The sequence below is a fragment of the Pan paniscus genome, chromosome 2 (genome assembly GCF_029289425.2).
Source record: "Pan paniscus chromosome 2, NHGRI_mPanPan1-v2.0_pri, whole genome shotgun sequence".
Taxonomy (NCBI): domain Eukaryota; kingdom Metazoa; phylum Chordata; class Mammalia; order Primates; family Hominidae; genus Pan; species Pan paniscus.
Window position 1 is genome coordinate 119,451,568 of NC_085926.1, and position 24,633 is coordinate 119,476,200.

Sequence of the window (24,633 nt, forward strand, 5' to 3'; positions counted from 1 at the left end):
GTACCTGAAAGTAACTAAATACCTATAGAATCTGCCTGAGATTTCATATAAGACTGAGTTCAAAAAACAGTGGTAGAAAAAATAATTAAGCTATTCCTTGATTTATATACTGAGTCTAGCCCGTTCAATAAATTGGTTATTCAGACATACACACAAAAAAATAATCAAGGAATCTTCTCACAAATTGTTTTGAGGGACACTAGCATTCCAAAGAACATTTCAGAGGAATGTATTTTAAAATGCTCTTGCCTAAAGTGTAAGATGAGCCTGAGATATATAATGAAATCACATCAAAATTATCAATATCCATCAAAGCAGATCAAAATCAAAATTTAGCAAAGCAGAAAGCATTGATACCAAACTTTTGCTCAGTTCTTTTTTTTTTTTTTTTTGAGACACGATCTTACTCTGTCACCCAGGCTGGAGTTCAGTGGCACTATCAGGGCTCACTGCAGCCTCGACCTCCCGGGCTCAACCAACTCCCCAGCCTCACATCCCCAAGTAGCTGGGACTATAGGCACATGCCACCATGCCCAGCTATTTTTTTCTTTTTTTCAGTTTTAGTAGCGATGAGATCTTGCTATGTTGCCCAGGCTGGTCTTGAACTCCTAAGCTCAAACAATCAGCCTCAGCCTCCCAAAGTACTGGGATTACAGGCGTGAGTCACTGTGCCCAGCCCCACTCAGACGTTCTAGCAGGAATGTTTTTAAGTCATGTATTATTTTTTAAATATACAAAATAAAAAGTAATCTGCGGCCGGGCACTGTGGCTCACGCCTATAATCCCAGCACTTTGGGAGGCTGAGGCAGGCGGATTGCCTGAGGTCAGGAGTTCAAGACCAGCCTGGCCAACATGGTGAAACCCTGTCTCTACTAAAAATACAAAAATTAGCTGGGCCTGGTGGTGGGTGCCTATAATCCCAGCTACTCGGGAGGCTGAGGCAGGAGAATCGCTTGAACCCAGGAGGTGGAGGTCGCAGTGAGCCGAGATCGCACCATTGCACTCCAGCCTGGGTAACAAGAGTGAGACTTCCTCTCAAAAAAAAAAAAGTAATCTGCAACGGGGAAAAAGTAGCCATATTTTCTTCCACTTACACCAAGTATGTAATAAGATTATTTAAGAGAAAAATAACTTTAATACATTATCTATTATTTTAAAATTGACATGATTTTTTTTTTTATTTCATAAACCCATGTAGGTAAAGGTATTTTCTTACCTTTTGAAAGGCACAGCATTTTTCAGAATCACCTCCACCTCCACAATATTTGCTCTAGCAAGGTCTGCCACAGTATGAAAGCCAGAAGCATAGAGAACCCTGGCTCTCTGAGCATTTAGTAAGGATACCCGAACCAGGTCACACAGCTCCCTCTGGATGCCAAACGTAAGACGCTTCTGAAATTGGGAAAGTAGTAGTTCCATGTTGTGCCAGCCCAGACGGTTGGAAAATACTGTAATCATCCCTAGAACATTCATAGAATATTTGTTGAATTCAATTTTTTTTACAGACGAATTCTCCATTTCTTTAGATGTATTTATATTTTCTTTTGTTTTTTCCCTGCCAAATTGTAAGATTTAACAAGGCCCAAGGTGTAAGTTAACAAGGGAGCAGATATATATTAAGAGCCTTAACTAATTGGACAATAAATGTGCTAAGTTTTATGAGATGACATTAAATGTCATCTTATTTATTCTTAATCCTCAAGTTAATACATGAAAACTGAGGCAGAGCACATAAACACAAAACAAACAAGAAGCCCTCACCCTAATTCATTCCTCTCTCTCTCTCTTTCTTAAGCAAAAGAGAACTCTTAAAAACATGTAAAGGTCTCTCTCTTCCCGCCGCCCAAGATGCCGAAAGGAAAGAAGGCCAAGGGAAAGAAGGTGGCTCCGGCCCCGCCCCTGCTGTCGTGAAGAAGCAGGAGGCTAAGAAAGTGGTGAATCCCGTTTGTGAAAAGGCCTAAGAATTTTGGCACTGGACAGGACATCCAGCCCAAAAGAGACCTCACCCGCTTTGTGAAACGGCCCCGCTATATCAGGTTGCAGCGGCAGAGAGCCATCCTCTATAAGCGGCTGAAAGTGCCTCCTGCGATTAACCAGTTCACCCAGGCCCTGGACCGCCAAAGAGCTACTCAGCTGCTTAAGCTGGCCCACAAGTACAGACCAGAGTCAAAGCAAGAGAAGAAGCAGAGGCTGTTGGCCTGGGCCAAGAAGAAAGCTGCTGGCAGAGGGGACGTCCCCACCAAGAGACCACCTGTCCTTCGAACAGGAGTTAACACCGTCACCACCTTGGTGGAGAACAAGAAAGCTCAGCTGGTGGTGACTGCACACAACGCGGATCCCATCAAGCTGGTTGTCTTCTTGCCTGCCCTGTGTCGTAAAATGGGGGTCCCTTACTGCATTATCAAGGGGAAGGCAAGACTGGGACGTCTAGTCCACAGGAAGACCTGCACCACTGTCGCCTTCACACAGGTGAACTCGGAAGACAAAGGCACTTTGGCTAAGCTGGTGGAAGTTATCAGGACCAATTACAACGACAGATAGGATGAGACCCACCGTCACTGGGGCGGCAACGTCCTGGGTCCTAAGTCTGTGGCTCGTATCACCAAGCTCGAAAAGGCAAAGGCTAAAGAACTTGCCACTAAACTGGGTTAAATGTACACTGTTGAGTTTTCTGTATATAAAAATAATTAAAATAATACAAATTTTCAAAAAAAAAAAAAAAAAACATGTAAAGATGCTGGGCGCGGTGGCTCACGCCTGTAATCCCAGCACTTTGGAAGGCCAAGTCGAGCAGATCATCTGAGGTCAGGACTTTGAGACCAGCCTGACCAACATGGAGAAACCCCATCTCTACTAAAAATACAAAATTAGCCAGGCATGGCGGTGCATGCCTGTAATCCCAGTTCCTCGGGAGGCTGAGGCAGGAGAACCGCTTGAACTTGGGAGGCGGGGGTTGTGGTGAGCCGAGATCGTCCCATTGCACTCCAGCCTGGGCAACAAGAGAGAAACTCCATCTCAAAAAAAAAAAAAGTAAGGGACTCTTTCCACCTAGAGGAAAACAAGAGTTGGTTTAAATATTCAAGTGCTGAGAGAACTAGAAAGAGTGAAGTTCCCACCCGCATTTTCTTCAAAGAAAGGTTGCTGAGCTCAATAGCTGCACTGTCTTGGAATAAAGAAACCAAAACAAGTGCCATGTCATAAAGACATTTGTTGAATTAAAATTTTGTTACACTTCCCTACAAGAACATAAACCCCTAGAGGCAGTCTTTCATCTTTGATACCAGTGAGTCTAAGAGTGAGTCCCTCCCGGCCGAGCGCGGGTGGCTTACACCTGTAATCCCAGTATTTTAGGAGGCCGAGGCGGGTGGACCACGAGGTCAGGAGATCGAGACCATCCTGGCTAACACAGTGGAACCCCATCTCCACTAAAAATACAAAAAAAAAAATTAGCCGGGCGTGGTGCCGGGCACCTGTAGTCCCAGCTACTCGGGAGGCTGAGGCAGCAGAATGGCATTAACCTGGGAGGCAGAGCTTTCAGTGAGCCGAGATGGCGCCACTGCACTCCAGCCTGGGAGACAGAGCGAGACTCTGTCTCAAAAAAAAAAAAAAAAAAAAAGTGAGTGCCTCCCTTCCTACCACTATCTCTTCTCATCTTCCCCGCAGTACTCCCTCCTAAGCACATATCTTCACGATGAAACCTATTATACATATAACACACCCTCTTGTAGCCCATAGTTTCCTTCTTAAGGGCTTGTAAGGATTCCTTAGTAAAATCAGACCCAGAATTTCTCGTTTGCTTAGGGTTTAATACATTAAGGCAGACCAGTGCTTCCTTAGATCATTTTTATAGCAGTCAGACAGGAGTTCAGAAATCCCTCTCCATCTTCCGTCCTTCTCCTCAACAATATGTATTAATCAGTACCTTTTTTTTTTTTTTTTTTGAGACAGAGTCTCGCTCTGTCACCCAGGCTAGAGTGCAGTGGTGCGATCTCAGCTCACTGCAACCTCTGCCTCCCGGGTTCAAGCAATTCTCTGCCTCAGCCTCCCCAGTAGCTGGGATTATAAGCGCCCACCGCCACACCTGGCTAATTTTTTGTATTTTCAGTAGAGATGGGGTTTCACCATCTTGGCCAGGCTGGTCTTGAACTCCTGACCTCGTGATCCACCCGACTCGGCCTCCCAAAGTGCTGGGATTACAGGCATGAGCCACCACGCCCGGCAATCAGTACCTTAATGAGAAAGGGGAGACCACAGAGAACTTTGTTTCTGTTTCTTCTTGCAACAGGAAAAAGAAAAGGAAAACAGAAAGGAGGATAGTCAGCAGGTTGCTAAGGAATAGAGGCCAAGACATTCAATCCTCTGTAACATGGTACTGAGCCCTGAGGAGCCATAGTTTTGAATTTTCTGATGATGACAAGAACTGTACAAAATTTTAGCACTTTTAAAGAAGCCTATAATAAAATGGAATTTGAAAAAAAAAGTAATCTTAACTCGACCTCAAATCACAGTATTAAATAAATGTGAAACCCTTTGTTTAACTGACCTGCATAAACAGCAGCTGACTGTTGCAAAGATTGAATCTGCCCACGATTGCATCCATATTTCTGATTTATTTCCCTTAAGGGAACTTCACTGATTAAATCTAATAGCACAAGACTGGTGAAAAACCTGGGAATAAATCATCAAAAGCGTGGTAAGAGATCCTTCACGCCTACTAGGCGATACAGTGTGTTGAAAAATGACTAAGAACTGGAAAGGCAACAGAGGGCTTATATAATACATTGTGGTGAGATTCTTAATAGAAAATAGGATTACTGGACAAAGGCTGAGATCAATGCTTGCAAAGCAAGTTTTGACATGCATTAGTACTACAGTAAAGAACTAATGTCTGTATAACAAAAACCTGCCCATATTCAAAACTGCTGCTAACAAGAAATGAGACTTGGTTCAAGAAATGTGATGACACAAAAATTAAAAAGATAACTTGATATACAGCTACATGTATATCATTACTCCAATAAAATGACAATATAAATATAGCATCCAATTTTGATTTGAAAGGCAACGGTAGCAAAAGTAATCCAAGTATATAAATCCTTATAAAATTTATACTTAACCATATTATAAATAATATATTAGAGACTGTTTTTTAAGAAAAATCATTTCATTATTATTTCTTTTTTTTTTTTTTGAGACGGAGTCTCACTGTGTTGCCCAGGCTGGAGTGCAGTGGCACAATCTTGGCTCACTGCAACCTCCATCTCCTGGGTTCAAGCAATTCCCCCACCTCAGCCTCCCAAGTAGCTGGGATTACAGGTGCACACCACCACAAACGGCTAATTTTTGTATTTTTACTAGAGACAGGGTTTTACCACATTGGCCAGGCTGGTCTCGAACTCCTGACCTCAAGTGATCCGCCCACTTTGGCCTCCCAAAGTGCTGGGATTACAGGCGTGAGCCACTGCACCCAGCCAATTTCATTATATTTCAAAGAAGCTAACAGCCTGTACCAATTTTTCCACCTGAATCTTTTAATTAGCTCTTCTCCTCTATTGGTAATGAATCACTTTTAAGTATGATATAAAGCATAACCCCAGGTGAAGTCACAGTAAGTTGGTGGTTCTTCTGATCAACACCTTCTTTACAAAAGAGAGGTAATTAAATATTCTACCTTAAAAGATAAGGTCTTTATATATAATGGCTGCTAAACTGTGAGCTGCAGAAAGAAACTAAAATACCAATAAATTTAGTAAATATAGAAAACTTGTTGGGCGTGGTGGCTCACACCTGTAATCCCAGCACTTTGGGAGGCGGAGGCGGGTGGATCACCTGAGGTCAGGAGTTTAAGACCAGCCTGACCAACATGGAGAAACCCCATCTCTACTAAAAATATAAAATGAGCCAGGCATGGTGGCACATGCCTGTAATCCCAGCTACTCAGGAGGCTGAGGCAGCAGAATCGCTTGAACCTGGGAGGCGGAGGTTGCGGTGAGCTGAGATTGCGCTATTGCACTCCAGCCTGGGCAACAAGAACAAAACTCCATTTCAAAATTAAAAAAAAAAGAAAATGAAAAAAAAGAAAACTGAAAAATCTTATACTCTGCCAAAATTTTGATTTTATTGACAATGAAAGTGACTACAATAAACTGGGCGTCTACTACATGCAAGACACTGTGTTAAATACCGGAGAGCCCAGAGACCTTGACGTTTACCTTTTATGGATGGCCATTTGTCGATGCTGTCTCTCAGTTCTGGCTACTACTTTTCCTTTCACACAACGGGCCAAGAACCCCTCTTCAACTCCCACTAGCTCTGCCACCCTTTTCATTGAAGTTGGCAACTTCTCCCATAAACAGAAAAATCGATACCAATCAATAGTAGTCCAATCCTCAAACATAGGTGTAACCTAAAAGGAAGAAGTATTATTCATTAACTAAAACTATTATATTACCAAAAACCATTATATACAACCTTCATATTAAAGACAAAAGCCAGGCATGATGGTATGTGCCTGTAGTCCTAGCTACTCAGAAGGCTGAGATGGAAAGATTGCTTGAACCCAAAAGTTTGAGGCCACAGTGAGCTATGACTGTGCCACTGCACTCTAGCTCAACTGACCAGGTGAGACTCTGTCTCTAAAAAAATGAAATAAAATAAAATAAATGAAATGGCTGACTGTGGTGGTTCATGCCTGTAATCCCAATGCTGTAGGAGGCCAAGGCAGGAGGATCGCTTGAGCCCAGGAGTTTGAGGCTGCAGTAAGCTATGACTGTGCCACATCACTCCAGCCTGGGCAACAGAGCAAGACTCCATCTCAAAAAAAATTACAATAAAATAAAATTACTTAAAATAAAAAGACAAAGGCCTCAGGATTTACAAAAATGTCTAACTGTGATAATACCTCATTCGTATGGAAACATCATTTATTCACAAACAATGCACTGCCAGGACAAATGGAAAGAGATCACTAAGCATACAAACTGGATTTTATAGAACCCAGGTCTTTTTTTTTTTTTGAGACAAGGTCTTGTTCTATCATCCAGGCTGGGATCTAGTTCACTGCAGCTTCAACCTCCTGTGCTCAAGCAATCCTCCCAAGTCAGCCTCCCAAGTAGCTGGGGCTACAAGGTGAGTGCCACCACGTCTGCCTAATTTTTTAATTTTTTTGGTGAAACTGGGTTTTATTCTGTTGCCCAGGTTGGTCTCAGACTCCTGGCCTCAAGCAATTCTCCTGCCTCAGACTCTCAAAATGCTGGGATTACAGGCATCAGCCACTGCGCCCGGCCAGAACCTAAGTTTTTAATTATAGACACTTCTAATATCAATATTCTAACTGTAGGTACAATCTTAAGTATTCTGAGTAATTTTCAAGAAGAATCAATAACATAGAGGAGATAAGGGAAGAATCAATATTCAGAGTTGATATATTACCCAAAATGTCAAGATTCAACAAAAATTATGAAACATATAAGAAATAGGAAAGTATGTCTCAAACACAGGGGGGAAAGCAGGCAAAAGAAATAAAAAGAAATACCTTTGAGAGGGTCCAGCTATTGAAATAAGTAAAGACTTCAAAGCAAATATTATAAATATGGTAAAAACAAAAACAAAAACCATGCTTGAAGTAAAAGGCATGATGCCAATGTCTCATTAAGTAGAGAATACAATAAAGACAAAATTATTTTTAAAAGAACCAAATGAAAATTCTGGAGTTAAAAGTACAATAACTGGCCAGGCACAGTGGCTCATGCCTATAAAGCCAGCACTTTGGGAGGCTGAGAGGGGAGGACCACTTGAGCTCAGGAGTTCGAGATCAGCATGGGCAACAGCGTGAAACACTGTCTCTACAAAAAAATACAAAAATTAGCCAGGGATGATGGCACATGCCTGTGGTCCCAGCTACTTGGGAGGCTGAGGTGGGAAGACTGCTTGAGCCCAGGTCAAGGCTGCAGTGAGCCGTAATTGTGCCACTGTACTCTTGTTTGGGCAACAGAGCAAGAACATGTCTCAAAAAAAAAAAAAAAAAAAAAAAAAAGTGCAGTAACTAAAATGGGGTTTATTATGTTGCCCAGGTTGGTCTTGAATTCTTGAACTCAAATAACACTCCTTCCTTGGCCTTGGCCTTCCAAAGTGCTAGGATTAAAGGCGTGAGCCACCAAACCTGGACCTAAAATAGATAATTTACTAGAGAGATCAACAGTATATCCAAGCTGGCGTAAGAAAGAATCAGCAAACATGAATAGATTAATAAAGACTATGCAATCTGAAAGAGGGAGAGGAGAAAGCAGAAAAAATGAACAGAGTCTTAAAGGAATATGGGAAACATTAAGTGTACCAACATATGCATAATGAGTACCAGGAGAAGATAGAAAGGAAAAGGAAAATCATCTGAAGAAATTATGGCTAAAAGTATTCCAAATTTGATGGACAACATTAACCTACATATCCAAGAAACTCAGTGAACTCCAAGCAGGATACATACAAAGGCATCCATACAAAGACGCATCACAGTCAAAACATTAAAACTGAAGAAAAAAAATCTTGAAAACAGCAAGAAAAAGTCATCCTATGTAAGAGAAACCCGATAAGATTAAGAGCTAACTTCTCACCAGCAACAAGAAGGCCAGTGAGATGACATATTCTAAATGCAGTGAGATGACATATTCAAACTGCTCAAAGAAAAAAAATCTGTCAACTAAACATTGTTTTTTCTTTTGAAACAGGGTCTGGCTCTGTCACCCTGGCTGGAGTGCGGTGGCATGATCTCAGCTCACTGCAACCTCCACCTCCTGGGCGGAAGCCATCCTCCCACCTCAGCCTCCCAGGTAGCTGGGACTACAGATGCATACCACCACACCTGGCTAATTTTTGTATTTTTCTGGTAAAGACAGAGTTTCACCATGTTGCTGGTCTCAAACTTCTAGGCTCAAGCCATCTACCTGCCTCAGCCTCCCAAAGTGCTGAGATTACAGGCATGAGCTACCACGCCCAGCCTCAACTAAGAATATTATATAAAGGAGAGTTATTTTTCAAAAATAAAAATAACAAACATTTCCAGATAAACAAAACCCGAGAAAATTTTGCTAGCAAATCCATTTTATAAGAAATGCTAGCCAGGCACAGCGGCTCATGCCTGTAATCCCAGAACTTTGGGAGGCTGGGTGGGCGGGGTTTGGATCACTTGAGGTCAGGAGTTCGAGATTAGCCTGGTCAACATGGCGAAACCCTGTCTCTACTAAAAATACAAAAAAAAAATTACCCAGGAGTGGTGGCGCATACCTGTAATCCCAGGGACTCGGGAGGCTGAGGCATGAGAATTGCTTGAACCTGGGAGGCGGAGGTTGCAGTGAGCAGAGACTACACCACCGCACTCCAGCCTGGGCAACAGAATGAGACTCTGTCTCCAAAAAAAAAAAAAAAAGCAAAGAAATACTAAAGAAAGCTCTTCAGGTTGAAAGAAACTCACCAAAACCATATTTCAATTCCAAACCAAAAAAAGAAAGTCAACAAAGGAAATTATGTGGGTACATATAAAAACAGTATCATTACATATTTCTCTTTTCTTCTCCTGACTGATTTAAAAGGCAACTTATAAAACAATATGCATATTTTTGTACTGTATTGGGTTTGTTTGTTAGTTTGTTTGAGACAGGGTCTCACTCAGTTGCCCAGGCTGGACACAATCTCAGCTCACTGCAACCTCTACCTCCCACGTTCAAGTGATTCTTGTGCTTCAGCCTCCTGAGTAGCTAGAATTACAGGTATGCACCACCACACCCAGCTCATTTTTGTATTTTTAGTAAAGATGGGGCCTCACCATGATGACCAGGCTGGTCTTGAACTCCTGACCTCAAGTGGTCCACCCGCCTCAGCCTACCGAAGTGCTGAGATTACAGGCATGAGCCACTACAACCTGCCAATATGCATATAATTGAATTGTTGGGTCTATAACATATAAAACTCACAATATATTTGACAGTATCAGCCCACAGGAGGCAGGTGGAAGCAAAGCTGTACTGGACTAAGGAAATGACAAGAGATGGTGTCCCAAATCCATAGAAATAAATGAAGAAAAAAACACAATCATAAATAAGAATGTTAATGAAGCAAACTGTAAATGTATATTTGCTCTCCTTTCTTCTCTCAGCTTCTCTAAAAACATTAAATTACATAAAATACTAAGTATAACAACCTACTGTTAGGTTTGCAACACATAATGATGTAATAAGTATAACAATGGCACAAAAAAAGGAATCAAAATAGAGTTATTTAAGAATACTTCTTTATTTCACTGCAATTAAGTTAGTATAAATTTTAAGCTGTACCTGATAAACCCTTGAGTAACCACTAAAAAAAAAAATGGCAAAAAATATAGAGAAAAATGTACAAAATTAAAATGTCATAGTGTTTTGTGCTGCATAATGACATTTTTGGTCAATGACAAACTGCATTTATGACAGTAGTCCCATAAGATTATAATGGAGCTGAAAAATTAATATTGCCTAGTGACATCATAGTCATCAAATATCTAGCATGTTGCATTACCTTTTCTATGTTTAGAAATGTCTAGATACACAAATACTTACCATTGTATTACAACTGCCTACAGTACTCAGTAGAGTAACATGCCAAACAAGTTTGTAGCCTAGAAGTAGTAAGGTTATACCATATATCCTAGATGTGTAGCAGGCTATACCATCTACATTTGTGTAAGCACACTCTGTAATATTCACACAACAATGAAATTACCTAAAGATGCAATTCTCAGAATGTATCACTGTCCTTAAGCAATAATGACTATACTAGAATATATTCCCTTCATTCAAAAAAGAGCAGTAAAAGAGGTACAGGGGAACAAATTCCCTGAGAATACCGACTGTAGTTGAAAACTTCAATACCCGACTTTCAACAATGAATAGAACTACTAAGAAAATCAAAAGGAAATAGAAGACTAAAATAACATTCTAAGTCAATTAGACCTAAGAGACATCTATAGAACTCCACCAAACCATAGCAAAATGTATAACTGTCTCTTGTTATCTGTGGGGGATTGGTTCCAGGACCTCCTTCAGATAACAAAATCCATGGATGCTCAAGTCTCTGATATAAAATGATAGTGTCTGTATATAACCTATGCACATCCTGCCATATACAGAGTAATCATCTAGCGTAATTATAATACCTAATACCACATAAATACTACGTCAATAGCTGATATACTGTATTGTTTAGGGAATAATGACAAAATAAACTGTAAGTTCAGTACAGAAAAATTTTTTTTTGAGATGGAGTCTCACTCTGTCACCCAGGCTGGAGTGCAGTGGCATAATCTCGGCTCACTGCAACCTCTGCCTCCCAGGTTCAGGTGATTCTTCTGCCTCAGCCTCCTGAGTAGCTGGGATTACAGGCGAGTGCCACCATGCCCAGCTAATTTTTGTATTTTGTAATTTTGTATTTTTAGTACAGACAGGGTTTCATCATGTTGGCCAGGCTGGTCTCGAACACCTGACCTCAGATGATCCGCTGAAAGAATGAAAAGCAAACAAAATTGAAAAATATTTAGCTGGACTGATCAAGAAATGATGCAGGAAGATTCAAATTACTAAAATCAGGAATGAAAGAGGAACCACCCCCACCATCCTCACATAAATAAAAAGGATTATAAGGGAATACTATGAACAAGTAAATGCCAACAAATTAGATAATCTATGTGGACTATTTTCTGGAAATACACAAACTACCAAAACCGATTGAAGAAAAAATCGAAACTCTGAATAGTTATAAAAAGTAAAAAGATTAAATTCATCATCAAAACATTTACTCCAAAGTAAAGCCCAGGCCCAAGTGGTTTGACTGGTGAAATCTACTAAACATTTAAATAACAATTAATAGCAATCTTTAACAAATTCTTCAAAAGAAACAGAAGAGGAAGAAATATATCCTAAATCATACTGTGCAGTTAGTGTTACTCCAAAACCACACAAAGACATCACGAGAAAACAGAACTACAGGTCAATGTATCTTATGACAAAAATACTAGCAAACCAAATAAAATACCAGCAATAAAATACCAGCAAACCAAATCCAGCAACATAAAAAGGATTATACAACCTAACCAAGTCAGATACTCCCTTTTGGAATGGAAGTATTTATCCAATGCCTGTAACCCCATTGCATCTTGGGAGTAACTAACTTAGTTTTTTTATTTCACAGGCTCATCAGTGGAAAGCAGTAGCCTTCTCTCAGATGAGACTTTGGACTTCTGAGTTAATGATGCAATGAGTTAAGACTCCGGGGGACTGTTGGGAAGGGATGATTGTATTTTGGAATGTGAGAAGGTCATGAGATTCAGGGGCCCAAGTGTAGATTTATATAGTATAGATATGTGTCCCCACCAAATTTCATGTTGAAATATAATCTCCAATGCTGGAGATAGTGCCTGGTGGCAGGTGATTGGATCATGAAGACCGTTTCTTATGGTTTAACACCACCCCACTTGGTGCTGTCGTTGTAATGGTGAGTTCTCGTGAGATCTGGTTGTTTAAAAGTAAGTGGCACTTCCCGCCTCTCTCTCACTCTCTTCCTGTTGCTCTGGCCATATAAGATGTGCCTGCTTCCCCTTCACTTTCTGCCATGATTGGAAGCTTTCTGAGGCCTCCCCAGAAGCAGAAGCCACTGTGCTTCCTGTACAGCCTGCAGAATCATGAGCCAATTAAACCCCTTTTCTTTATAAATATCCCAGTCTCCATAATTTCTTTATAGCAGTGTGAGAATGGACTAATACAGTAAGCCAGAAAGAATAGCTATGAACACTGAAAAGCAGAGCAATGAAGGGAAACTTGCCCTACCAGAAAGTTTTTAATTAAAACAGAGGCACTGGCACAAAAATCAGTCAAACTGGTCTTTTGTCAGACTAACAAGTGAAACAGGAATATACACAATGACAAATGGAATTAGAAATGTACCCAAATACAAATGGAAATACAGAAGATAAAAGTTGCCATCTTGAGTCATTGTATAAATGAATTTTTTAATAAATGATGCTGAGATTACAGATAGCCATTATGAAAAAAACATGAAACTGAAGAACCATGTACTAGAATACACTCCAAATGAAGCAGAGCTCAAAATAGGGGCAGGCCAGGCACAGTGGCTCATGCCTGTAATCCCAGCACTTTGGGAGGCCAAGGCAGGTGGATCACCTGAGGTTGGAAGTTCAAGACCAGCCTGACCAATATGGAGAAACCCCATCTCTACTAAAAAAAAAAAAAAAAAATACAAAATTAGCCAGGTGTGATGGCGCATGTCTGTAATCCCAGCTACTCAGGAGGCTGAGGCAGGAGAATCGCTTGAACCCAGGAGGCGGAGGTTGCAGTGAGCCGAGATTGCACCATTGCACTCCAGCCTGGGCAACAAGAGCGAAACTCCATCTCAAAAAAAAAAAAAAAAAAATAGGGGGATCACAACTATACAATTACTTGAAGAAAATGTGGGTGAATTCCTTAATAATTTCAGAGCAAAAAAAAATTTCTCACTAATTCAAAAGTCCATATATTCAACTACTAGACAAAACATACAATAAGCAAAGTCAAAAGACAAGTGAAAAATCAAGAGGAAAATCCTTCTACTTATACCACAAAGCACCAATCTCCCTAATATATAAAAAAAACCTTTAAAACTAAAAACAAAACAGAACAAAAACAAAAACAAAAAAACACACACACAACAGAACAATGAGCAAAAGACATGGACAATTCACTGGGGAGGGAGGTGGGGAGCCCTGTACCCATTAGCAATCACTCTCCATTTTCATCCAACCTCCTCACATTCCCCCAGCCCTGGGTAACTACTAATGCACTAAATGTACTTTTTGTTTCTATAGACTGCCATTCTGGACATTTTATATAAATGGGGACAATGTTCAAATTTACTCATAATGTAAAAAAATGTAAACTAAAACTACACTCAAAAATACAAAAGTTTGACCATATACTCTCTACTTGTGAAGCTGTGAAAAAACAACAACTCTAATATATCTCTGGTAAAACAGGAAAGTGATACAAACTCTACAGAGGTCAACTTTGCAAAACCAAAATCACTTATGGTTTTACATTTCACTCTTTGGTTTTACATTTTACCAAAATCACTTATGGTTTTACATTTCAGTCTTTCCTAAAGATACACCTCCATAAAAACTAAACACTGTGTGTACCATGTTACTTACTGAAGCATAATTTGCCACAATAAAATATTGAAAATGATCCAAATGTCCATCAATAGGGAACTGACAGAATAAACAACGGTACATCCACCTACATGACAGAATTATAGAGTTTTAAAAAAGAATAAAAAATGAATTGATATGAAGTGATTTCCAAGATACACTGTTAAGAAAAAAAAAGGTATAATGTATACAGCATGCTACCCTCTGTATAAAAAAGGTGAAGAATATGTATGTCTGATAATTTCTGTAAAATTAAAAAAGAGAAGAGATACATTAAAAAATGAATGAAAACAGTCATCTATGAAAGGTAGGTGGAAAAGGCATGGAAGGGATGGATATAGGAGTCAGACTTCTCTGACTATTCCTGTTTATATAGTTCTGACTTTTGAATCACAGAAATGTTTTATATATTCAAAATATAAAATAGTACATGCAAACACTAAATGTTTTGTCTAACTTAAAACATAAATGTATTTTAATTGCCAATGCTTTAAGCTAGGGGTCAAGGCCTTTTGAGCATGAGTCTGTTGATTAGAATTTACCATGGCTTTCTTAAACCATAACCACAATACATTGTCTAAGAAATCCAGTTTCTGTTTTGTAATGTGAAGTTAGATATTAAAGATAATCATTGGCCGGGTGCAATGGCTCACACCTGTAATCCCAGCACTTTGGGAGGCCGAGGAGGGTGGATCACTTGAGGTCAGGACTTCAAGACCAGCCTGGCCAACATGGTAAAACTCTGTCTCTACTAAAAATACAAAAATTAGCCAGGTGTGGTGGCATGCACCTGTAGTCCCAGCTACTCAGGAGGCTAAGGCACAAGAATTGCTTGAACCTGGGAGGCAGAGGTTGCAATGAGCCAAGACTGTGCCACTGCACTCCAGCCTGGGCAACAGAGTGAGACTCTACTCAATAAATAAATAAATAAATAAAAATTAAAGATAACTGCAAAATAAACTTTGAGCAGTGTCCTTTTAGTTTCTTCCCTGTCTAAATTCCTATAACTTTTTCTCAGAGCTTTCAGTTATCTCACTTATATTTTTTTGCTTGTTTTTAAGACACGAGGTCTCTTGCTGTCACCAAGGCTGGAGCATGGTGGCACAATCATAGCTCACTATAACCTAGAACTCCTGGGCTCAAGTGATTCTTCTGTCTCAGCCTTCCAAGTAGCTGGGATTACCGGCATGCACCACCACACACAATTTTTTTTTTTTTTTTTGGTAGCGACAGATTCTTGCTCTGTTTCCCATGCTGGTCTCAAATTCCTGGACTCAAGTGATCCTTCTGCCTCAGCCTAATTTTCTCAGAAGCAAACTGACATGAACGAGTTTGGGAACACAACTAACTCTTGAAGGGCATACAACTTGAATGGTGAGAGAAGTATACAAGACCACTAACCACAAGCATTCAGCATACTAACACTGCCAACAGTCTTCACGTTTTAGAGAGGGAACAGGAGTAGGAGTAGTTAGGTAATTTGGCAAATGACTTACATAATGTTTATGGGAGAATTTACTAGAAATAATAGATGTTATTAAACATTTATTCAGATACCAAACATTCATCAAAGACTATCAGCCCTGAGGTGGGTATTATTATCTCCATTTTACAAATGAGGAAATGGAATCGTAAGAGAGGTTAAATACTTACCCAAGGTTGTATGATTACTAAGTGATGAGGCCAAAAGTTGAACTAAGGCAGTCTGATCCTAGAGCCCACAATCTTAGCCACTGTATAATAAATGACTTATTTTTAAGGCCATGATAGATGACCGGTGAAACCTGCTTTGAGATTCCTCCCAGCCACATTCTTGGGCACAGACCTTTGAGCCTATTATCACCCATGTATTATGCGAGTTTGTAATAAAAGAAAATTGGCACTGTCTAGACATTTCCCCTCTGCTCACTACATAGCGATTTTTATTGGAACACATTTCCTGATAAGCCCCCTTCATTCTAATGAGAATTTCAATTTTACTCACCTCCCCTTATCACTTGCTTATCAAAATGCATGCATCTGCTCTTAACTGACAAAATTAATTATTTCTGATCAGGTTCTTGCCAGAGAATATGACCTTAAACACTATCCAATTCTTATTAATATCTTTGTTATACAAAATAATATTCACAGAACATTGTCTAATATAAACAAACTGTTAAAATTCCTTATTGCATTTATTATAGAGATTTTTATCAAACAATGTTAAGTTCCAAAGTATCCTTTTAGGACTAAATTTCTCTTAGGCAGGGAAATGCAATGTTTTTCCTAAACTTGTTTTGTTTTTTATCTTATGAATATTAACACTAATCAAGCTTTCCTCTTTCTTTTAGTTGCTAGAAAACCCAGAATCAAAGTTGACAACAGCATTGGACATGACTTAATGGCATGCATGTTTGTGTACTGACCTTTGCTTGAGTTTTACATCATGATCCGATCTTTAATTTTCTGATATCCCATTTTTCTTTGCTGTTCTTTTATACGTTGTAAAAATATATATTTTTTATAAAACAACTCAAATCTTTTTTGGAAGGAGGTTGGAGAAAATAAATTTAAAGGTAACTAGAACATTTAGATTATTACTTTAAAACAATTATCTTCTTACCTCTTCTCTATTCCCACCAGTACTAACCTAGGCATGGAAAACAGACGAGATGTTCTGTTAGGGTGTCTTTGATGTTCAGGATTATATATCTATTTTTTTCTCCCTATTTTCACAAACATAATTGTTAAAACAGAACTTACCAGATAGAGAATATGAAGATCATTCTCTAAAACAAAGCCCTTCATTGCTCTTTGCAGGTCAGCAAAAATATCTAAAGTATCAGCTGGAGAAAGTGAAGAAGAAAGAGTGGCCGAACCAAGATGTGTTGGATGATACACCTTTCCTGGTTTAGGGTTAGGGTGAGGAAACAGAGGAACAAACATTCAAAATAAAATAAAACAAAATACTATCTTTCTGTATTCCATGCTAACCCTCCCGGCTGATAAATTTTACAAATAGTACCTTATCCAGCGCATGAAAATGTATGAGCAGGCTCTATAATAATGGTCTGAAGTTGCTAAATACAATACTGATTTACTAAAAATGAGTTGATACGCTGCTCAAAAAATCAAATTCCTTTTATACTACATGAAAAGACAATTTCCATTCACTGAGCAGTCATACACCCTCACTAAAGAAGAAAAAGTGAGTAAATTGCAACTGAGAAGTCACACTTACCTTCTGTTCCATCACTGGCTTCTGTACTCTGGATGAATTCATTTTCTAGTAGCCACATCACACAGGCCTCAATCGCTCCAAGCTGAACAGACTCTTGATTTCTCTGAATTCCTTGCTTCCCTTCTTTCATACTTGCAGCCAAAAATGTGCAGGCAGCGTAAGTATGCATATCTTGTGATGTACTTGCCACTCCACCAACTATTATCTGAAAGAAGATATTTGGAAATTTCTGTAGCTTTTTAAGAAAACATGCAAGCCACCAGGCGCGGTGGCTCATGCCTGTAATCCCAGCACTTTGGGAGTCCGAGGCGGGCGGATCACGACGTCTGGAGATGGAGACCATCCTGGTTAACACGGTGAAACCCCGTCTCTACTAAAAATACAAAAAATTAGCCAGGCTGGTGGCAGGTGCCTGTAGTCCCAGCTACTTGGGAGGCTGAGGCAGGAGAATGGCATGAACCCAAGAGGCGAAGCTTGCGGTGAGCCAAGATCACGCCACTGCACTCCAGCCTGGGCGACAGAGCGAGACTCCGTCTCAAAAAAACAATTAAATAAATAAATAAATAAATAAATAAATAAAACATGCAAGCCCTCTGAATATAAAATAAAGCAAGCTATTTCATTCTCATTTTTTTAAATGTTCTTAGAATCTTAATGTAGAGATTCTTTATTTACTTTCCCATCACCACTCACTGTAACTGTTGGTAACACCTAATGACAACAGAAAAGTTCTCCTTAAAGTAGATAAAATATTTTCTTAAAAAGAAAAATAAGTGGGCCAGGCATGGTGGCTCACGCCTGTAATCCCAGCACTTTGGGATGCCAAGGCGGGCAGATCACGAGGTCAGGAGATCAAGACCATCCTGGCCAACACAGTGAAACTCCGTCTCTACTGAAAATACAAAAATTAACTGGGTGAGCCGGGCGCGGTGGCTCACGCCTGTAATCCCAGCACTCTGGGAGGCCGAGGCAGGCGGATCACGAGGTCAGGAGATCGAAACCTTCCTGGCTAACACGGTGAAACCCCATCTCTACTGAAAATACAAAAATAAGCCAGGCGTGGTGGTGGGCGCCTGTAGTCCCAACTACTCGGGAGGCTGAGGCAGGAGAATGGTGTGAAATCAGGAGGCGGAGTTTGCAGTGAGCCGAGATTGCGCCACTGCACTCCAGCCTGGGTGACAGAGCGAGACTCCGTCTCCAAAAAAAAAAAAAAAAAAAAAAAAAAAAAAAAATTAACTGGGTGTGGTGGCAGTCCCAGCTACTCAGGAGGCTGAGGCACGAGAATTCCTTGAACCCAGGAGCCAGAGGTTGCAGTGAGCTGAGATTGCACCACTGCACTCCAGCCTGGCAACAGAGTGAGACTTCATCTCAAAAAAAAAAAAAAAAAAAGAAAGAAAAAGAAATGAATCATTAAATTCATCTGAAATTTTGGATAACACAGCGAGACTCCATCTCAAAAACAAAACAAAAAAAACATAAAGCACCGGGCACAGTGGCTAACACCTGTAATCCCAGCACTTTGGGAGGCCAAGGCAGGCAGATCACCTGAAGGCTGGTTCAAGACCAGCCTGGCCAAAATGGTGAAATCCCATCTCTATTAAAAGTACAAAAATTAGCCAGGGATGATGGTGTGTGCCTGTAATCCCAGCTACTCGGGAGGCTGGGGCAGGAGAATTGCTTGAACCCGGGAGGCGGAGGTTGCAGTGAGCTGAGATCATGCCATTGTACTCCGGCCTGGGTAACAGAGTGAGACTCTGTCTCAAAAATAAATTAAAAAAATAAATAAATAAAGCTAAGATTTTCATATACTAACATTTTACTAATTTAGGCATAAAAGAGCAAATGGTAATTTAGTAAATTCTCTCTTACCTCCAGAATAGCTCGTATCATGCTGGCAGTTACTTCTTCTCCTTCTCGTCTTTGCAGACAGCTGCGAACAGGCTTTAGAGAACCCTGAAGGAGAGCTATGCCTTTTGATTTCTCAGAGTTCTTACAAATTAAGATACTCTCGCCTATAACCAAAAGATACACATTTGCAAAATCCCAATATAGTTCCATAAGATATCTGCTAAAGAGATTTTAAGTTGCCTTACTTTGCTTAAAAGCAGACAAGAGATGATAGTGGTTGTTATGGTAATAAAATTATGGCTATTTTTTGAACTTTGGACAGAAGGGGATCAGAATATGCTACTCCAAAATATGCCACTTCAGCATAAGGATTATTTTGAGCTGAAGGCCATTGGGAAGCAGCAAACACAGAAAGAACTCTTTGTCCTCTCCCTATCTGCCTAAAAGCAAGAATAAATTTTTCCCTTTGTGATGATGTTTTCCATTCCCTCTCCCATACAGGACAACAACCCTTATCACTGGAGACAGGTCAGCACTGAGATGGGTCTGCACAAACAAACTCTACCTACTAAAATAACTTCTATCTTCCATTAGTTTCCCCCATATACTTACCTTCTCACAATTTGTTGCCCCTAGAAGCCCAGATACCTTTTCCTTTTTCTTGTTGCTTCTCCACAATTTACTGCCCGTTGTTAAAATGTTATATAAGACCCCAGGTTAAACAGTTTCTCAGGTCTTCAATCCTTTTCTATAAAGGCTTCCATGTACATAAAAATTAAAATATTAGCATCAAATAAAGTTTATATGCCTTTTCTCCTGTTAATCTGTCAATTTAATTAGCAGGTCCCAACTGCAGAACCTAAGAAAGTAGAGGAAAAGTCTTCTTCTTCCCCTACAGGATTAACCATTATTATTGAATAATGAAGTAATTAATAGAGGTACTTTCAAACCTATAAAGTAAAATGCAAATGTAAATTGTTACCAGTTATATGATAAAATAAATTCAAAAATACTTGTAGATACCCAAAATTTATATTACAACATTTACTAATCTAAATGCTTTATTGTGAGAACCAAATGAACAAAAATACATGAAAGCACTTATATGTTAAAGCCATATACAACTATACAATTTGAACAAATACAAACTATTATTGCAACAATTATGACTAGAGAGAATCATAATTTTTCTTCAAAAATGAATCCAATACTGTGGGAAAGAAAGCAGGTAAGAGGTTCAAAAAGACAAATGAAGAATACTTTTTTTTTTTTAGATAAAACTGGCACAGTGCTGGAATATCCTTACCACCCGAGGCAAAGAGAAGGTACAGATTATCCTTCCCAATTGCCAAACTGAGAATCAAGATAGGATAAAGTGAAGGGATTATAAACTTGATTATCAATGGCTGTTTATCCCAGAAATGATTATAAAGATAGGCACCATTAAAAAAGCAAAACAGCCAGGCGCGGTGGCTCACACCTGTAATCCCAGCACTTTGGGAGGCCGAGGAGGGCAGATCGCGAGGTCAAGAGATGGAGACCAGCCTGGCCAACATGGTAAAACCCCGCCTCTACTAAAAATACAAAAATTAGCTGGGCATGGTGGCACGCACCTGTAGTCCCAGCTACTCAGGAGGCTGAGGCACGAGAATCGCTTGAACCCAGGAGGCAAAGGTTGCAGTGAGCCGAGATCACGCCACTGCACTCCAGCCTGGCAACAGAGAGAGACTCCATCACAAAAAAAAAAAAAAAAAAAAAAAGGAAAACAAGATGTCAGCAAGATGGTGGTTTAGGAGGCTTTACTACCCCCCTCCCCAGAAGCTTCAACTAGCTTCTATCTGCAGACAAGAACACCTTTGTGAAAACCCCAAAACTGCCAGGCCCAGTGGCTTATGCCTGTAATCCCAGCATTTTGGGAGGCCAAGGAGTGTGGCTCACTTAGGTCAGGAGTTCGAGACCAGCCTAACCAACATGGTGAAACCCCATCTCTACTAGAAATACAAAATTAGCCAGGCATGATGGCACATTCCTGTAATCTCAGCTACTTGGGAGGCTGAGGCAGGAGAATCGCTTGAGCCCTGGAGGTGGAAGTTGCAGTGAGCCGAGATTGTGCCACTGCACTCCAGCCTGGGCAACAAGAGTGAAACTCCATCTCAAAAAAAAAAAAAAAAAAAGAGGCCAGGCATGGTGGCTCATGCCTGTAATTCCAGCACTGTGGGAGGCCAAGGTGGACGGATCACCTGAGGTCAGGAGTTCAAGACTAGCCTAACCAACATGGTGAAACCCCATCTCTACTAAAAATACAAAATTAGCCAGGCATGATGGCACATTCCTATAATTCCAGCTACTTGGGAGGCTGAGGCAAGAGAATCGCTTGAGCCCAGGAGGTGGAGGTTGCAGTGAACCAAGATTGCGCCATCGCCCTCCAGCCTGGGCAACAAGAGCAAAATTCCGTGTATTAAAAACAACAACAACAACAACAACAATAACCAAAAAAAAAAAAAAAAAACCCCAAAACTTGGGAATAAGTCTGAAACTTATGCATGGACCACAAAACTACATAAAAATTGCAAGATATAGTAAGAGAAACTGTCTCACTTTGACCTCATCACCCCTTCCACTCCCCTAAGTCAGCATAGTATCACACAGAAAGGAATCCCCAGGGCTCATGGCTTCTACAGTGGGAGAAGAAAACCAGAGAACATAGAGCTTCCCTAGCATTCCAAGAGGCTTCCCAAGAAGCCAACTCCAGTCTCGCCTCACAGAGAACATGCTGGGTAACAGCACGGCTAGATCACCTGGGGTCAGGCAGAAACAAAGCAAGGAGGTAGAGCTCACGGCAACCAGCATGCAGATCTTGGTGGTAGCTCTGTGTACCTGCCAGTGGTGGTGCCCAATCAGAGGTACCAGCTAACAGCTAAACAGTGTAGCCCAGGACAAAGCCAAACTGATCACTTCTAGAAGTGGTAGGAAATTCTACCTGGCTTGAATCTTTAGATGGCCAGCCTCCAGGCCCAGCATCAAAGCTCATGAGGACCCTGCCCAGGAAAGGAGATGACCATCACAGTGCATTTTGGAAAGAAGCAGGGGCTAGTTCTGCCAAACCTGGGATTTTAAACAGTGCTCAAGCTCAGCCTCAAGGACCTGCCCCAGGTGGAAGATGCCTATCATACTGTATTTTTGCGAAGTGCAGGGACTAGTTCTGCCAAGGGTGGAAGTTTAAACAGCCCTCAGTTCAGTCTCAAAGCCCACTCCAAGTCCCCACCTAGGCAGGGAGGCAAACCTCAGATATGCATTTTTTAAATTTTATTTTTAGAGGTGGGATCTCTGTCACTCACATAGGAGTGCAGTGGCATGATCATAACTCACCGAAGCCTGAAACTCCTGGGCTCAAGCGATCCTTCCATCTCAGCCTCCCAAGTCACTGGGATTACAGGCATGAGCCACCATGCTCAATCATGCATTTCCACTGAGCATAGCAGCTGGCCCACTGGTCCAGAATAGCAACTCCACCTAACCTCGAGGCCCAGCCTGCAACACTGTCCAAGTACAGATCTCAAATAGGGGTACCATCTGGCCAAGGAATACACTCTGGGGCCCAGCTGAGAGGTGATTGCAGTGCCAAACCAGCAACTCTGCCTGACTGCAGAGCTCAGCTTGTGGGTTCACCTGATAGCAGAGCCCAGCCAGCAGTCCCACCCAAACTCAGAGCAAAGGCAGCAGCCCAACTATCTACAGAATCCAAAGCAAGCTTTGCCTGCTCAGGGCTGCTGCCAGTTGGCCTATTCAGAATCAAAGGCTAGACAAGTGAAGTTCTATCCCTGCCAAAGAACACCTATAAAAGCCAAAGAGGTAGCTGTCTCCTCAAATGTGCAGATACCAACACAAGAACACAGATTACAAAGAACCAGGAAGCCAAGATACCTTCAAAAGAAACTAACAAAGCTCCAACAATGAACCCTAAAGAAATGAAGATCTGTGAAATGAGAAAGAATCCAGAATAATTCTCCTAAAAAAGTCCAATGAACTACAAGGATATATGGATAAAAAATTAAATAAAATTTGGAAAACAATATACAAACAAAACAAGAAGTTTGACAAAGAAATAGAAACAATAAAAAAGAAAGAGAAATCTTAGAGATGAAGAGTACAATGAGTGAACTGAAAAATGCAATCAAAGCTTTAGCAGCAGGCTCAATCAAGCAGAAGAGAGAGAGATTAGGGAGTTGGAGGGATGAGAAGATGGTCAAAGAGTACAATGTTTCAGTTAGACAGGAAGAATAAATGATAAGTATTTGGGGGTGATATGTTAACTGGCTTAATTCCATCATTTTGCATTGTATACAGATAGCATCACTCTGTGCCTCAAAAATATATACAATTATAATTTGTCAATATCCAATTTTTAAAAATCACATGAATATAACACCTGACTCTTGCAATGGCTACAAAACAGCCCAGCTTAAGAAAGAAAACACACACATATAAATTACCTAGAGAATGAATCAACTAGCATTAGCAGCAAGATAAACAAGCCACTTTGGGCTGTTTAAAGGTCTTTCGGGGCTTTGATTCTTCAACAAAATGAACTGCCCTTTTCCTGAATGGGCAAGGTTTATAAAATGTCCAAATGAACATCAGTATATATGTACAGGTTCCTGCAACCACCTGTCTGGGGAGGACTCATCCACATCACAAGAGGGAAGTTGAAATTATTTAGAATCAAATAATTTATTACTGACTGCTGAACTTGCAAATCGCTATTTTGGCACCAAGCACCATCATCCTATACTAGAAGCTTCTAAGTAGTCTATGGAAAGACTGAAGTGTCATCTAAATAAAACACCATGTGCTGTCCAGGAATATAAAATGCACAGAATTTCCAATGATGCTACACGATACAAAAAGCATGACCAAGTATTTAAGTCTCCATAGTGAATATAAACCACTATATTCCTACATTCTTCATTAGCTTGAAGTTATGAGCAAGTCATATGACATCCTGAAATACAATGATATGCAAGATCAAAAGCTTGGAAGTCTTTAAGACCTCAGAAATGAACTTATTACAGTATATTTTAGTTCTGTTTGAAAATTGTCTGATTTAAGGCTTGATAATTAGCCCAGGGCACTAACCTTCCAATTGTTCTTTCCCATAATAAATATAAGCTAAGAACATAACAAGGCAAATAAGATCTCAGCTTATTTCTTGTCTTATTTCTCCTTATCTTCTACATTAACTAAAAGACCCTCTGTCCCGAGAGACAATTATCTATGTAAAATGGACTTATACTCCATTCCCCAGAGGTGTGAGTCCACTGAAAATTGGGGATGGACA

The 24,633-nt window shown here is 40.3% G+C and overlaps 1 protein-coding gene and 1 pseudogene across 5 annotated transcripts in view; one reads left to right on the forward strand and one right to left on the reverse strand.

Moving 5' to 3' along the window:
- POLQ (DNA polymerase theta) overlaps positions 1–24,633 on the reverse strand; it is a 112,421-nt gene that overhangs the window by 60,799 nt on the left and 26,989 nt on the right. For all 5 annotated transcript variants that reach the window (XR_004670681.3, XM_063602904.1, XM_024928398.4 and 2 more), the window contains exons 10-15: positions 19,317–19,459; positions 17,448–17,652; positions 16,970–17,112; positions 6,213–6,406; positions 4,544–4,668; positions 1,217–1,460 (exon numbers count right to left, since the gene is read on the reverse strand). Coding sequence is in view for 4 of the 5 variants with exons in the window: in XM_063602904.1 (XP_063458974.1) it covers positions 1,217–1,460; positions 4,544–4,668; positions 6,213–6,406; positions 16,970–17,112; positions 17,448–17,652; positions 19,317–19,459 (1,054 nt within the window). In the remaining variant the exon portion in view is untranslated. The remainder of the gene's footprint in view (positions 1–1,216; positions 1,461–4,543; positions 4,669–6,212; positions 6,407–16,969; positions 17,113–17,447; positions 17,653–19,316; positions 19,460–24,633) is intronic.
- On the forward strand, positions 1,834–3,994 carry LOC100976518 (large ribosomal subunit protein eL8-like; annotated as a pseudogene).